Genomic DNA, 17,336 nt, shown 5'->3' with positions numbered 1-17,336 from the left:
TTACAACATTCAAAAGACGTTTGGAGAGGTACATAAATAGAAATGTTTTAGAGGGATATGTGCCAACACACAAGCAAGTGGGACTAGTTTAGTTTAGGAAGTGTGGTCAGCTGGACTGAAGGGTCTGTTTCTGTGCTGTATGACTTGGACTCTACAATTATATTTCAGTTTTAAATGTATGCTACTTAATATTTAAGAAATAGTCAGTTATTTAAATATTAGTGCAGTTTAAAAGAAGTTTGTGTTGCACCTCAAATGTGTTGTCTAATTGCTTATGGTGAAAGTATAGAAAGGGCTGTTGAAGGTTCTTGTGGTAGTGGTAGTGTCCCTACCACTGAACCAGGAGGCATGGTTTAAGTCCAACTTATTGCAGGAGTCTATATGAATATCAATGACCAGGCTGATTACAAATATCTACAGAGGGATGTTTTATAACATGAAGAGACACTTGTAGCACAATGGGAGTATCTGAACTAGGAAACTTAGGTTCAAGTTTAGGCCCTCTTGTGACGCAGGGATAGTGTCCCTACGCCTGAATCAGGAGGCCCAAGTCCAAGTCCCACCTGATCCAGAGATGGTAATGACATCTCTCAACAGGTTGATTAGAAAAATACGTTAATTTTTTTAAAAATTCCCTTCCGGGATTCACCTACTGTTCAACTTTTGCTTCGACAGTGGGTTGGGCGTTTGATGGGCTTGGCTTGGCTTGACAGAGGCTAGTATGTTGGATGACATGACCAGGCTCGGTCTGGGTGGGGCTGTCCAGGCAGGTGGGGGTCAAGGTGCGTGGCATGAGGGACAGAGCAGGGGGCGGGGCCATGATTGGTGGTGGGCGGGGATTGCGCCGGCGGGAGGGTCGTGCGCTGGAGGGCGGGGGGGGTACAGACGGCCGTGGGCGTGACCGAGCAGGCCGGGGCGGGGCCACGGTGCCGGAGGCGACTCGAGCGGCGCGGGGGTGGAGGGGGGGAGGAGCCAAATCCGAGTGGCGACGTGTTTACGTGACGGCGACAACAGCCCTACCCTGGCCGACAACATGAAGCCTGGAGTCCGAGAGGCAGTGTTGGCGAGGGGCTCCATTTGACAGCGGCTGAGGACTGAGCACGAGGGGGAGGCTGGAAAGCAACGTCTTGCGGCGGAGCGAGGATGGAGAGAAGGAAGAAGGAGGCGGCGGCTGCGAAGGTAAACCGATCAAGCACCGGGTGTTTGTGTGTATGGCACTGGCTTGTTTGTGTTGAGGAGGACAGGCCTTGAAGCGGCCCTGAGTGGAAAATTTCCTCCGGATCTGGGCTTGTAAAGCAATCGAGTCCAACTCGCCATAGCCTTCAGATTTATATGATGTTTGTGGCTGATAATATTGTTTGTTTTGGGTTTTAATCGGAGTTTGCTAATCTGACATTTCGATCCCTCCACTTCTAAAAATCCACCCTTTTGTTTCTCATCAGGGAATTTTAATTGCTTTCGATTTGCAAAACATAACATTGAAGTAACATTTAAAAACATGACTTAATTTTTACCCTTGGGTTTTAATCACCACAGTATGCTGCAATTCATAAAAATTAACGCTTTGGACACTTGGCCTAGTAATAAATTGAGTTTAAACACTTGCCCCTTGAAACAATCAGGAAAGTCACTTGGAACAATTCTAGATACAACAAAAATAAAACAGTTTTTATAAATTATTTGATCACTTGCAGTTGAGCTACAGTAATTTTACGTTGCAACATGTATCTGATCCCATGTACCTGTTACAAATGATAAGCTACCCTACAATAACAGGGTTATCTTAAGTATTCTTCTAGGAATGTGGTCCAACTGGTGCTGCAGCGGTGAGAATCACAGGAAATGTTTGACTGAAGAACGAAAATTTTTTTACATTCTATTGTGGTGGAGACTGATATACAGCAAAGGTCTTTTGTAGTGAGACAAATGTCACTTACTAAAGTTCAATTCCAGTATTTATTATTTGGTTGTTTGTAGAAAATCTAAATTTTCAACTATTGTATACAACTTGAAAACATCAACAATTACACTTTAGATTTAATTTTAAACTATTTTAGTTGAGTCAACTAACATCAGTTTATTCAATCACTTTGTTACTCAGTACTATAGAAGAACTGCCTGTGTAATTCGCTGTTCTGGTTTAAAAAGTTAAAATGCACTGTTTCATGTTGGCATTGATAGATTTTAGTTCTTTGCTTTATCTTTTGGAGTTGTTTATTTTTAGCAAGTAAATATAGAATTAGCTAAAGTTGAAGTTATTCTTGAGTAAGTACTACACCTATATGGAAGTTAATGCACATTGAATATATGTACTAAATCAGTTGCCCTTTGAAGGAAAAGTGTTTTAAATTCAGTATTTCTGCAAACACTCTTGTTTGAAATTGAAACCTAAAAACAGGCTGCTACAAATCATCAGTATAATTCTTGGGTGTTAATAATTTGTTTAACAATTACTATGATTTAATGATATGTTTATATTATTTATAGAATTAAATAAATGGATTGTGTTTAGTTTGTATTAATACCCTGATATTCACGACTCCATTTTTTTACATTGGTTCTTGTGCATAAAAGTATACGGAGAAAATATGTAAATAAACAGAGAACATCTCAAATAGTCAATAATCTTAAAACTGAATTGAGCCCATTCCTGGCTGGTCTCTGACATTGTACCCTTTTGCAACTTTGAGGTAGTTCAGAACCTTGCTATCTGTGTCTTAACTCGCAGCAAGTTCTGTTGTCCTGTTCCTCTGTCACTCCTAAGCATGCTGACATTTATTAGTTCCTGGTCAAGCATTATCTTTATTTCAAAATTCGCTTTTCTGTTTTCAAATTCCCCCATGATCTTGCCTGTCCCTCTGTTTACAATCTCCATGATCCCCACAGTGCTTTGAGATACCTGACCGTCTCTTTGTTCCCATTCATAGTTGCTCCATCATTGGTGATTGTGCCCAGGCCTCGATCTCTATAATTTACTCCCCACACCCAGATCTCTCTGCCTCTCTACATTGCTTTCCTGCTTGAAGACATTTCTTAAAATTTACCCCTTTAAAAATGTTTACCTGTAGGATAGAGTATCTTATTTCTGTATGCTTCTGTGATATGCCATGGGATGTTTCGCCGCATTAAAGGTTGTATAATGAAATAGTATGCAAGATATTATAAAGTCGTCATGTGATATTGTAAACTTGTTTAATTTATTATTATACAAGAGCACAAATAGCACTATGTTTCACAAACAAAACTGAAATGGTACTGTTGTTACTTGTGTCAGAACAACGGGGATTACATAGATCATTTAATGTAGAGAGTGGCAGAAAATTGCATACTAAATTTGGTAATACAATAAATCTTTGACTAAAGAGTCTATGACTCTTTATAAAAGTTAAATGTTATGTAATAGGTGTTGCCATATTGTTCCTGGATTAATTTTTCAATATGTATGTTGCAATATTGCAACAGGGATTAAGAGGTTACTGATCTTTTAGAGTGCTGCAGATGAATCTCAACTGTGTGCATTTGAATGCTGGTGCCATAGGCAAAATGTTTTATTGAGTGATTGCACTTCTGGTTAGATTTCCTAAATGATCTGAGAAATTTAATTGCATTGATGACAGAGTCTGCTCCAAAAACATAGCATTGATATCCTTTGTGACTATATACATGAAATAGGACACGGAGAAACAAGCTGTCCAAAGTGTTTGATGCTGATGGTAATGATATGTTGCCACACAACCTGCTCTCCAGACAACATTCCGTTGCTGATCTCCATAAGACCATAAGAAATAGAAGCAGGAGTAGGCCTTTCGATCCCTTGAGTCTGTGCACTCGGTGGTGCTTAATGTTACGTGGAGTGAATTGGCTGGAAATTGACCTCTGAAAGATTTTGGTTTCCTCTTGAAGCCACTATTATCATCCACACAAAATGGATGGTTGCAGGTGCTTCAACCTTGCCTTTTATGCTGATGTGCTGGGCAAGCTGGGATCTTTCCTCGAATGTGTTGTTAAACATCAAAGTTGTATCAAAGTAGGATCAAGTTTTTATCGGTCTTTATACTTTTCCTCACTGATTCTGGAATTCCTTTGAAAATCTAATCCACATTTTATATTGCACGTCTACTTTTGATTTCTATCTTCCATGTTCCAGTTAATAAAACAAAGATCCATACAGGTTACATCAAAATAACAAACTTGGGTACAACAAAATACACTGAACCATTTTCTACCCCTTCTATTTATTTTGTTAGCCTAATTATATTGACTTTATCTTCTCTTCCTGTCCCTGTATTACCATGCTTATGTAGATTGCACAGACCCTTTCCATGCTGCATATTCACAGTTGGCCAGGCTAATGGATTCCAAGCCCCCTCAGACATAGCTGAGTGAATTTTACACATTCCATTCATCCGTTATCTGAGACAATATTCTTGCCTTTAGCGCTTTTGCACAGTGCATCTATGCTCAGCAGAAACATCTTAAAACACGAAATATAGGAGCAGAAATGGGTGTTGAATTTGTTCATCATACAAATCGTGACTGTTTTTTACCTCAGCGCCACTTTTCCATGCTACCTCCATATCCCTTGATGTCCTTGGTATCCAGAAATCTATCGACTTCTGTCTTGAACGTGCACTGTGATTGAGCTTCCACATTTTTCTGGATTAGAAAATTCCAAATATTCACCACCATCCATGTGAAGACATTCCTCCTCATCTCAATCTAAAATGGCCTCAGCCTTACTCTGGGGCTTTCTCTCCTGGTTCTACTCTCACCAGTCAGGTGAAGCATCCTATCTATAACCACCTTGTCATATCCTGTAAGACTGTTTGTAAATTTTAATGAAATCACCTCCCATTATTTGAAACCCATTCGCTGCAGTCCATCCTCCTGAAACAATCCTGTCATCCCTGAAAAAGAGTATGATGATTCTCCTTTTGCATGCCATCTATGGCAGGTATATCTTTTCTTTAGATAAGGAGACCAAAACTATATATAGTGTTCCAGATGCAGGCTCATTAAGGCCACTTGATAAAAACCAAAAGAATTGCAGATATTGTAAATCAGGCAAAAATAGAAATTGCTCGAAAAGCTCAGCAGGTCTGGCAGCATCTGTGGAGAGAAATCAAAAATGAACATTTTGGATCAAGTAACCCTTCCTCAAAACCCAGTTTTGTTAAGAAATTGGCAGAAGTTCATCACGTTGTATTACCAGTGGGTTAAGGAGGTGCTGTGGGTAGCACATGAATTACCAATAGAAGGTCCTTTGGGAGGAAATTTGATGGGAAAATATCAGACAGAACGTTTAAATGAGTGTCAGTTGTTTAGAGTCAGCAAGGATTTGTGAAAGATGATTGTGCCTGACTAATGTAGTTTTTTTTTGAAGGAGTCACTAACCTTGGTGGTAATAGTGTCTATATGAGCATTCAAAGTTAAATTAACTTCTGAAGGTATTTGCAAAGGTTCCATAGAAATCATAAGAGCAAACAAAATTGTAAATAGCATTTAATTGTATTGCTTGGTAGTTAACTGAGAGTTATCAGAATAGGACAAATGGTCTTCTGCAGATCTGTCCAGGGGGCTTACTGCAAATCACGTTTTAAAGGAATAAAGCTGTATATCAAACTTTGCAGATGATGTGCAATTCGGAGGTGAGGTATATGGATGGCAGTAGGAAGTTACAGAGAAACCTGGCCTAAGTTAGTGTGCAAAACAACAGGACATGGTGCCTCAATGTAGTGAAGTTTTACATCAAATCCTTCGTTCACATAGATGAATTGAAATATTTTCTTAGTCTCAAAAGACTAGGCACTGTGGAAGAGCTAAAGGATTTAGATATGCACAAAAAACTTGTTGCAGAATGTGATGCTACATTTTTACTGAGCCTTGGTTAGTCATTTGGAGTACTATGTTCATTTTAAGGCACAGAATCAAAGGAAAGGTTTGTTGTCCTTGGAAATGATTTTTAAAAAAGCCTTTTCAGTACAATCGTAATAGTGCTTAATGGGTTAAATAATGAGGAAAGACTGTGTAAACTTGCTTTGTATTCCCATTTGTTTGGAAAGTTCTGGGATGATCTAATTGAGGTGTTTATATTGACAAAGGAATTGGTAAACTACATGCAGAAAAACCGGTGTTGGAGATCAGAGGGTGAAATTCATTGAACGATTTTACTGTCTTCCTCTTTTTGCTTTCAGAGTTTTTCGCTAACAATTCTACCTTTTTCCTTTTAATAAATAGGCAGTGGTGTGTTTCCTCAAACTCTGTTTGTGAAGTCCAACCTAAGATGATCCACAGCGAATTCTTTAGCATTTAAACAAAGTAGGATTTATTACTGCTTTCAAAACTTGTAGGAATGGTTTGCAATACATTAGCACGTGCATCTAAGAAAGAGAGAAAAGAGAAACGAGGAAAAAGCAAGGGAGAGAAGTCATGAAGGATTATTTAAAATCAAAAGACTTCAGAATAAATTCCCATGAATTAGTGCCCAGCAAGTCAATGTACATTGAGTTTCTTTCAGTTGATTGATGTTCTCTTGCAAGAGTTCAAATGCAGTCATATTGTAATTGTAAGCTGAAAGTGTAGGCATAACATCAGTTTCTCTTTATAAATCACACTTTTTATTTGAGAGATATTGACATCAGAAACATGCTTTTAGCTAAGCCTGGAGCTGTTTACTTTTTGGGTCCGAGTCATATAGATGTACAGCACAGAAACAGACCCTTTGGTCCAACTCGCCAAGCCAACCAGATATTTAGATTAGATTAGATTACTTACAGTGTGGAAACAGGCCCTTCAGCCCAACAAGTCCACGCCGACCTGCCGAAGCACAACCCACCCAGACCCATTCCCCTACATTTACCCCTTCACCTAACACTACGGGCAACTTAGCATGGTCAATTCACCTAACCTGCACATTTTTGGACTGTGGGAGGAAACCGGAGCACCCGGAGGAAACCCACGCAGACACGGGGAGAATGTGCAAACTCCACACAGTCAGTCGCCTGAGGCAGGAATTGAACCCGGGTCTCTGGCGCTGTGAGGCAGCAGTGCTAACCACTATGCCACCGTGCCGCCCACTAATAATATGCATGAGCGTCCCTGGGTAGGCTCGAACCACCAACCCTTCAGTCAATAGCCAAACGTGCTAACCGATTTTGCCACAGAGAGTCCTATCCCAACCCAATCTAGTCCCACCTGCCAGCACCCAGCCCATATCCCTCCAAACCTTGCCTATTCATAAACCCATCCAGATGCCTTTTAAATGTTGCAATTGTACTAGCTTCCACCACTTCCTTTAGTAGTTCATTCCATACATGTACCACCCTCTGCGTGAAAAGGTTGCCCCTTAGTTTTTTTTAGATCTTTCCCATCTCACCCTAAACCTATGCCCTCTAGTTCTGGATTCTCCCACCCCAGGGAAAAGACTTTGTCTATTTTTCCTATCTATGCCCCTCATGATTTTGTAAACCTCTATAAGGTCACCCCTCAGCCTTCAACGCTGCAGGGAAAACAGCCCTAGCCCATTCAACCTCTCCCTATAGCTCAAATTCTCCAACCCTGGCAACATCCTTGTAAATCCTTTCTGAACCCTCTCAAGTTTCACAACATCTTTGCGATAGGAAGGAGATCAGAATTGCACGCAATATTCCAACAGTGGCGCAACCAAAGTCCTGTACAGCCTCAACATGACCTCCCAATTCCTGTACTCAATACTCTGACCAATAAAGGAAAGCATACCAAACATTGGCTTCCCTATCCTATCTACTTGCAACTTCACTTTCAAGGAACTATGAACCTGCACGCCAAGGTCTTTGTTCAGCAACACTCCCAAGGGCCTTACCATTAAGTGTATAAGTCCTGCTAAGATTTGCTTTCCCAAAATGCAGCACCTCGCATTTATCTGAATTAAACTCCATCTGCCACTTCTTTGCCCATTGGCCCATCTGATCAAGATCCCGTTGTAATCTGGGGTAACTTTCTTTGCTGTCCACTACACCTCCAATTTTGGTATCTTCTGCAAACTTACTAACTATGTCTCTTATGTTCACATCCAAATCATTTATATAAATGATGAAATGTAGTGGACCCAGCACTATCCTTGTGGCATTCCACTGGTCACAGGCCTCCAGTCTGAAAAACAGCCCTCCACCATCACCCTGTCTTCTACCTTTGAGCCAGTTCTGTATTCAAATAGCTAGCTCTCCCTCTATTCCATAATATCTAACCTTGCTAACCAGTCTCCCATGGGAACTTTGTCAAATGCCTTACTTAAGTCCATATAAGTCATGTCTACCGCTCTGTCCTCATCAATCCTCTTTGTTACTTCTTCAAAAAACTCAATCAACTTTGTGAGACATGATTTCCTACGCATGAAGTCATGTTGACTATCCCTAATCAGTCCTTACCTTTCCAAATACATGTACATCTGTCCCTCAGGATTCCCTCCAACAACTTGCCCACCACCAGCGTTAGGCTCACCGGTCTATAGTTCCCTGGCTTGTCCTTACCACCTTTCTTAAACAGTGGCACCACATTAGCCAACCTCCAGTCTTGCGACACCTCACTGTGACTATCGATGATACAAATATCTCAGCAAGGGGCCCAGCAATCACTTCCTGAGCTACCCACAGGGTTCTAGGGTACACCTAATCAGGTCTTGGGGATTTATCCACTTTTATGCATTTCAAGACATCCAGCACTTCTTCCTCTGTAATATGGACATTTTTGAAGGTGTCACCATCTATTTCCCTACATTCTATATCTTCCATGTCCTTTTCCACAGTAAATACTGATGCAAAATACTCGCACACAAAGGCCGCCTTGCTGATCCTTGAGGGGCCCTTTTCGCTCCCTAGTTACCCTTTTGTCCTTAATGTAGTGTTTCAAGCAGATTGGTAATCAAGGATGACTCAACTAAGAAGATTGACATTCCCTCATCATATTCCTGCCCGAAACATCGATTTTCCTGCTCCTCGGATACTGCTTGACCTGTGCTTTTCCATCACCACTCTAATCTTGATTCCTTATCCGTACCCATTGTTTATTTGTGGTGGCTAAATAGAATAATTTGCACCAACTACACCTATAATGGCTTTGATCAGAACTAACTAAAGTCAACAGCTTGTCTATTAGTCTTTTGTTGGCTTTGCTGGAATGTCCATCCAGTGCAAGGAGGGTCACATTATAAGAGCTGATGTTTGAATTTGTCCTGAAACGTGCTAGACACTTCTGAAAGAAGTCAACTTGTTCATTCTGTTTTCGGCAGCAACTATTTTAAGACTTGGCAAGGATCTGTTTAAAAACAAAAGAATTAAACAAGTTTGATTTTATAAAATTCTCTCTCCCTGCCCTCTGGGCATTATGTTGGACTGTCGATATATCTTCAGTACATCCCACTCAGCGTTGAGGTTCTGTTACTGATATTCAGTTTCTCAGGATAGAGAGTGTTCAGACACTTTATATTTATTTCCCTTGTTCCATTAATCCTAATAGGTTTTGAGGTATTGCTTTTCCGGTTTAAAAATAACAGACTTTGAAATTTGTTTAATTCTTGTGGTATGAGGGGTTCTTTTGAGTTGCACGTGAAGTTAGGATATTCTGCAGTTTTGTCCCCTACCTGATTTGTATTATTCTTGTCTCACTGAGCTTTGTGTTTACAAGTAGCTTATTCAAATAATAACTCTGTATCAAGCGATGACTAACTGACTAGGGGGCTAATGTTCCTCAACTGGAGTTTTGTATCAATCCTTGATATACCTTAATATTCTAGTCCTTTGTGATTTTGGAGAAGACTTGTAGCTCAGGTTGTGGATCACGTTGTAAATTTGTTCACTGAGCTGGTAGATTTGTTTCGTCACCATGCTAGGTAACATCATCAGTGAGTCTCCAAATGCTCGCTGATGATGTTAACCTAGCATGGTAACGTCCTCCTCCTCCTCCTCCTCCTAGCATGGTCTGAGAACAAATCTACCAGCTCAGTGAGCAAACTTGCAACCTGATCCTGGTGATTCTCGGTTCAAATGATCCAATACACCTTGAACTGATTCAAAAGCATCACTCCCTAGGTTGCTTTGGTTCAGATCCCCTCTATTATAGAGTCATAGAGATGTACAGCACAGAAACAGACCCTTCAATCCAACTCATCCATGCCAACCAGATATCCTAAATTAATCTAGTCCCATTTGCCAGCACTTGGCCCATATCCCTCTAAACCCTTTCTATTCATTTACCCATCCAGATGCCTTTTAAATATTATAATTGTACCACCTTCCACCACTTCCTCTGACAGCTCATTCCATGCATGCACAACCCTTTGCATGAAAAAGTTGCCCCTCAGGTCCCTTTTATATCTTTCTCCTCTCACCCCAAACTTATGCCCTGAAGTTCTGGACTCCCCTACCCAGGAAAAAGACCTTGTCTATTTACCCAATCCATGCCCCTCATGATTTTATAAACCTCTATAATGTCACCCCTCCGTCTCCGACGCTCCAGCAAAAACACCCCCAGCCTGTTCAGCCTCTCCTTATAGCTCAAACCCTGGCAACATCCTCCTAAATTTTTCTTTACCCTTTCAAGTTTGACAACATCCTTCCAATAGGATAGAGACCAGAACTGCATGCAATATTCCAACAGTGGCCTAACTAATGCCCTGTGCAGCTGCAACATGACCTCCCAACTCATATCCTCAATACTCTGACCATTAAAGGAAAGCATACCAAATGCTGCCTTCACTATTCTATCTACCTACGACTCTACTTTCAAGGAGTTATGAACCTGCACTCCAAGGCCTCTTTGTTCAGCAACACTCCCAAGGACCTTACCATTAAGTGGATAAGTCCTGCTCTGATTTGTTTTTCCAAAATGCAGCACCTTGCATTTATCTAAATTAAACTCCAGCTGCCACTCCTCAGCCCATTGGCCCACCTGCTCAAGATCCTGTTGTACTCTGATGCAACCTTCTTCGCAACAGAATAGGATTTGTGTTTCAAAATAAAATTGTAATTGATCAACAGATATAATGCTTGATGGCAGAACAGGCTTAAAGGTTGGTATGGACTACTCCTGTTGTAGGTTGTTCTTTTATTTAAAAATATGTTTTATTATTTGTTTTGTTTTAAAACTGCTGCATTGAAGATGACTATAAAATCAGTCACAAATTAAATACATAATTTCAAGCATTACCTTGAATCTGAAATTCCTAACTGTTAACTGTTTCTTGGGTTTAATTGGAATTATAGTTTAAACATAATTATATAATGTAAAGTTGCCACCTTTGAAACTGTATTTCCCCTCTGCCTATATTAAACTAAAGTTGAGTTGGAAAGTTTGATACATGATGTCATTAGAAAATGTCATGTTTCTCCAGTACTACAGTAGTTGTATAACAATACACACTGTCTGACTCTGCTTTCTTTTCCCATCAACTGTTCCGCATTCTCCTCCCCGCCCTCCCCAAAACCCGGCCCTCTTCCTCTCAACCTCCTGCTCCTCCTCTTCTCCCCCATCGTCATGTCCTCGTCCTCCTCCTCTGCCTCCTCCTCTTCGTCGTCCTCCTCCTCCTCCTCTTCGTTGTCTTCTTCCTCCACCTTCTCCCCCAAGTCCTCCTCCTCTTCTCCTTCCTTCTCTTCTCCCTCCTTCTCATTCGCTTATGCCCCCGCTCCTATGCCGCCTCCTACTCTTTCCTTCGTCCCCCTCCTCCTTGCCCCCTTACCCTCCCGTCATGCCCCGTCCCTGTCCCTGTCCCCATCCCCTTCATCTCCCAAAATAAATGTTTTTTTATTTGTGGTGGCTATCAATCATAGAGCCATCCAGCACAGAAACAGATCTTCCATGTCAACCTGTCTATACATACCTGCTTTCCTAAACTAAACTCGTCCTGTTTGCCTGCATTTGGCCCATATCCCTCTGTCTTTCCTATCAAAGGACCTTGAACCTTACAATGCAGTACAGGCCTTTCAGTTCTCTGTGTTGTGCCGACCTGTGGAACCATTCTGAAGCCTATCTATCCTACACTATTCCATTTTCATCTATATGTTTGTCAATGACCATTTAAATGCCCTTAAAGCTGGCAAGTCTGCTATAGTTGCAGGCATGGCACTTCTCGCCTCTACTACTCTGAGTAAAGAAACTACCTCTGACATCTGTCCTACATCTGTCACCCCTTAATTTAAACTATATCCCCTTGTGCTAGCCATTATCATCAGAGGAAACAGGCTCTCACTGTCCACCCTATCTAACCCTTTGATTATCTTATATGTCTCAATTACAATAAGGCCAAGATCTTATATATCTCCCCCGTTTTCTGCGGCTCCACACAAAGGCCGCCTTGCTGATCTTTGAGGGGCCTTATTCTCTCCCTAGCATTGAAATAAATGCAGTTTAATTTATTAGTCCTACCTTGTCCCTGCCTGCCCTGACTGTTTGACTCGCTTCTGTTCTCAACTGTACCAGTGTCCAATTGATCTCTTTCCTCACTATCTCCTTTGGATTCTCCCCCCCCACCCCCAACCTTATTAGTTTAAATCCTCCCAAGCAGCTCTCGCAAATCTCCCTGTCAGTGTATTAGTCCCCTTCCAATTTAGGTGCAAGCCGTTCTTCTTGTACAGGTCACTTCTGCCCAAAAGAGATTGCAATGGTCCAAAAATGTGAATCCTTCTCCCATACACCAGCTCCTCAGCCATGCATTCATCTGCTTTATCCTCCTATTCCTGCCCTCATAGCTTGTAGCACTGGGAGTAATCCTGATATTACTAGTCTCGAGATCTCCTTTTTAAATTTCTGCCCTAACTATCTGTAATCTCCCTTCAGAATCTCAACCTTTTCCCTTCATATGTCGTTGGTTCCAATGTAGACAATGACCTCTTGCTGGCCCCTCTCCCCTTGAGAACATTCTGCACCCTCTCCGAGATATCCTTGATCCTGGCACCAGGGAAGCAACACACCATTCTGATTTTTCACTGCTGGTCTCAGACTAGAGAGTTCCCTAACGCAATTGATCTCTTGGAACTCAACGTACCCCTCATTGCATTAGAGCCAGTCTCACTACCAGAAACTTGGCTGTTCATGCTACGCTCCCCTGAGAATCCATCACCCCCTACATTTTCCAAAACAGCGTACTTGTTTGAAATGGGGATAGCCACAGAAGGCTCCTGCACTAGCTGCCTACCTCTCTTCCCGTTGCTAGAGTTAATCCATCTGTGTGACTGTATTTGAGACTCTTTTATTTTTCCCCCCCCCCCCTTCCTATGACTGCCATCCATCACATACTGTTGCTGTTGCAAATCCCTCATTGTTTCTAACTGTCTCTCCAACCAATCCATTCAATCTGATAAGATTCGCAACCAACAACATTTATTGCACGTATAATCCACAGTAACCCTTAAACTCTCTTTAAACTCCCACATCTGACAAGAAGCGCATATTACTCTACTAAAGGCCATTTTTGCTCCTTCACAATCTACAGACCCAGAAAATAACACCATCATATTCTTCTACAAAACACTGCCCCAGGTTAAGTGAATAGTTATGGCTTATATTTTAAGTTTAACCAAAAGACATATCTCAAAAAAATATGAATAAAGAACCCACTCTACTCACTACAGCAGACTTTCTGTAGGTCACTCTTAAAAATGGTACACTTATCTGCTTCTGTGGTGTGAAATTCGCCCAGTTACTCCAAGATCAGCTGTGAATTTCACTTTTTGTCAATTTTCCCAGACGCACTCCAATGTCCACCGATACATGAATTCACAAAGCAAAGGCAGTAACTCTGCATGTTCACTGCTGTGTCAGTTTCTTTCTCTCTCTCCCCTGCACTGACCTCACCATGTGCTTCCTTTTTCTGTCCTTCTCCCTTTTAAAATTGCTGTTGTTTTGACTTTTTTTTTCCAAAGTTCCAAACCAATGCAACAGCATATAAAACAGTAATTGCTGCTCCTGAAATTCGAGGAAATCACCTCCAACACCTAAAATACCTCAATAAAGGAGCAGCTGTTTCAGCCAGAAATTTTACCCGTCCTCCATTTTGGATTACCCAGAATCTCCTTCTTGAACAGGGGAACAACATTTGCTATCCTCAATCTTCTAGCACTATTCCTGTAGACAATGATGACATAAAGATCAAAGCCAAAGGCTCTGCAATGTCCTCCCTGGCTTCCCAAAGAATCATCAGATAAATCAATCGCCTGGACTGGGGTCTTATATATTTTCACACTTTGCAGGATTGCTAACACCTTCACCTTGTGAATCTCAATCCCGTCTAGTCGAGTAGCCTGTATCTTGATATTCTCCTCAATAATATTGTCTTTTTCCAGTGTGAATACCAACGAAAAATATTCATTTAACGTTTTTCTTATCTCCTCAGACTCCACGCACTCCTTCCCACTACAGTCCTTGATTGGCCCTGATCTTACTCTACTCATTCTTTTATTCCTGACTTACCTATAGAAAGCTTCGAGAGTTTTCCTTGATCCTATCTGCCAATGACTTCTCATGTCTCCACCCGGCTCTTCTAAGTTCTCTCTTTAGGTTTTTCCTGGCCAACTTGTCACCCTCAAGTGCCCTAACTGAGCCTTCATGACTCATCCTAACACAAGCCATCTTCATCCTCTTGACAGGTGATTCAACTTCTTTAGTAGAACCACGGTTCCCTCACTTGACCACTTCCTCCCTGCCTGACAGTAGCTGGTCCTTGAATAAGCTCCACATCTCAACTGTGCCCAACCCCTTGCAGTTTCCTTCCCCATCCTATGCATTCTAAATCTTGCCTAATCGCATCATAATTGCCTTTCCCCCGTTTATAACTCTTGCCCTGCGGTATATACCTATCCTTTCCATCGCTAAAGTAAAGGTAACCAAATTGGGGTCACTATCACCAAAGTGTTCACCCTCCACCAAAGCTAACACTTGGCCGGGTTCATTACCCAGTACCAAATCCAATGTGGCATGGCCCCTTGTTGGCTTGTCTACATACTGTGTCAGAAAACCTTCCTGCAAGCATTGGACAAAAACTAACCCATCTAAAGTACTCAAACTATAGTATTTCCAGTGAATATTTGGAAAGTTAAAGTCCCCCATAACAACTACCCTGTTACTTTCCATTCTGTCCAGAATCATCTTTGCTATTCTTACCTCTAAATCTCTAGAACTATTCGGAGGCCTATAGAAAACTCCCAATGGGTGACCTCTCCTTTCCTGTTTCTAACCTCGGCTCATACTACCTCAGTAGAAGAGTCCTCCAATATCCTTTCTACCACTGTAATACTGTCCTTGACTAAAAAGCATCTAAATCCTGAAACCTGCAGCAACCATTCCTATCCCTGCTCTATCCATGTCTCCAAAATGGCCGCAACATCGAAGTCCCAAGTACCAATCCATTCTGCAAGTTCACCCACCTTATTCCGGATGCTCCTGGCATTGAAGTAGAAACACTTCAAACCACCATCCAGCTTTCTGGTGCACTCTTGCGACCTTGAAATCATATTTCTGAGTAGAGAGTGTGCTGCTGGAAAAGCACAGCAGTCAGGCAGCATCCAAGGAGCAGGAGAACTGACGTTTCCTTCTGAAGAAGGGCTTATGCCTCAAACGCCGATTCTTCTCCTTGGATGCTGCCTGACCTGCTATGCTTTTCCAAATCCACACTGTCTACTCTGATCTCCAACACCTGCAGTCCTCACTTTCTCCCAACCATATTTCTGACCTCACTACTCAACCTCCTGGACACTGGAACTACAATTTAGGTTCAAATTCCCCTGCTGAATTAGTTTAAAACCTCCTGAAGAGCTTTAGCAAATTTCACTCTCAGGATATTGGTATCCCTCTGGTTCAGTTGTAGACCATCCTGTTTGTAGAGGTCTCGCCTACCCCTGAATGAGGCCCAGTTATCCAGGAATCTGAAACCCTCCCTCCTGCACCAACCCTGTAGCTACATGATCAACTTCTCTCTCTTGCGCGCGCGCTCTCTCTATCTCTCTCTCTCTCTCTCTCGCCTGTCCAAATGCCTTTTAAATGTTGTAATTGGACTGACCTTACCACTTTCTCTGGCAGCTCATTGCATATAACAATGGAATATATACACATTCCATATATACACCACCCTCTGTGTGGAAAAAGTTACTCCTTAAGTAAATATTTCCCTTCTCACCGTTAACTTACACCTTCTAGTTATGGACCAGGTCAGACTCCCTCAAACTAATTCAAGAAAGTGGCTCAAACCTTAACTTTGCTAGTTATTTTAAGCAGGTATAACGTGGTATATTCCACGTTCTATCCCAGCAGGTATATTCCAGGAGTGATGCAGCTGGTCAAACCCCTTGGTTTTAAACAAAACAGAATTTATTTATAAGATTACCATATGAAACACCAACAAAACAGAGCAGAATACCGAATAACCTAATCTATCCGAACATCAGCAGGTCATCCCAACTTAATGATGCTGTTCCAAATGTTTGCAACAATCCCCAAAAACACCTCATGGCACAAAAGATAAAATCAAACAGATTCGTACAGGAGCAAAGTCAGAATACCAGCCTGGAGCCACTTTTTTCACACTACTGCTAAATACTAAACCAAACCAGAGAAAAGTGGAATTGGGAGAACTGTCCACTTTCCCTTCAATGTATGTGTTCGTTTTAAAACTTAAAAGCCTTCTGCCTGAGGCAGTATCTGTTAGCTATAAACAAATTGGCCCTGAAACCCTTCAATGCCAAACTTTTCGGAACCTGTGTCTTTTACAACCTCTCTGTAATCAAAGCCAAGGACAGCATAACCTTGTTAAAGGAGCAGAATGTCTTATCCTGGAGAAGAGACCTTGGTCATTCACCTTATCTATGCCTCTCATGATTTTATAAACCTTTATATAGTCACTCCTCAGCCTCCTACATTCCAGGGAAAAAACTTTGAGGACATCCAGGCTTTCCTTATAACTCAAGCCCTCTCACCTTGGCAACATCTTTGTGAATCATTTTTGAGTCAATTCCAGTTTAATAATATCCTTCATCATGGAGCAGGACTACCAGAATTTTCCAGTACTCAAAGTGTGGCCTTACCAATGTCTTGTACAGCTGTAACGTGACATCCAAACTCCTGTATTCATTGCTCTGTGCAATGAAGGAAAACCTGCTAAATGCTACCTTGACCACCCTGTCTACCTGTGGTATTTGCTTAGTTTGGGTGTTGAGACATTAATGATGATCCCAATTAAATTTGTGACTGCCTATTAATAATATTCTCAGTGTTATCTCTGCTCCAAGAATGACCAATCTAATGCTTACGTTTCTATTGGCATAACCTGGTAGCCATATGCTATAGGCGAAAGTGGATACTGCTGATGCTGGAGG

General features: G+C 41.6%; 1 protein-coding gene across 3 annotated transcripts in view; it reads left to right on the top strand.

Annotated features, from left to right (window-relative positions):
• The first annotated feature begins 978 nt into the window (after window positions 1–978).
• Window positions 979–17,336, top strand: part of secisbp2l (SECIS binding protein 2-like) — a 93,990-nt gene continuing 77,632 nt past the window's right edge. For 2 of the 3 annotated variants that reach the window (XM_072565039.1, XM_072565038.1), the window contains exon 1: window positions 979–1,179. In XM_072565039.1, the coding sequence (XP_072421140.1) occupies window positions 1,144–1,179 (36 nt within the window). In that variant the 5' untranslated portion in view covers window positions 979–1,143. The remainder of the gene's footprint in view (window positions 1,180–17,336) is intronic. The other variant, XM_072565040.1, reaches the window with a different exon arrangement.

Source organism: Chiloscyllium punctatum, chromosome 48 (assembly GCF_047496795.1).
Source record: "Chiloscyllium punctatum isolate Juve2018m chromosome 48, sChiPun1.3, whole genome shotgun sequence".
NCBI classification, from domain to species: domain Eukaryota; kingdom Metazoa; phylum Chordata; class Chondrichthyes; order Orectolobiformes; family Hemiscylliidae; genus Chiloscyllium; species Chiloscyllium punctatum.
This window is presented reverse-complemented; position numbering and strand designations above follow the sequence as displayed.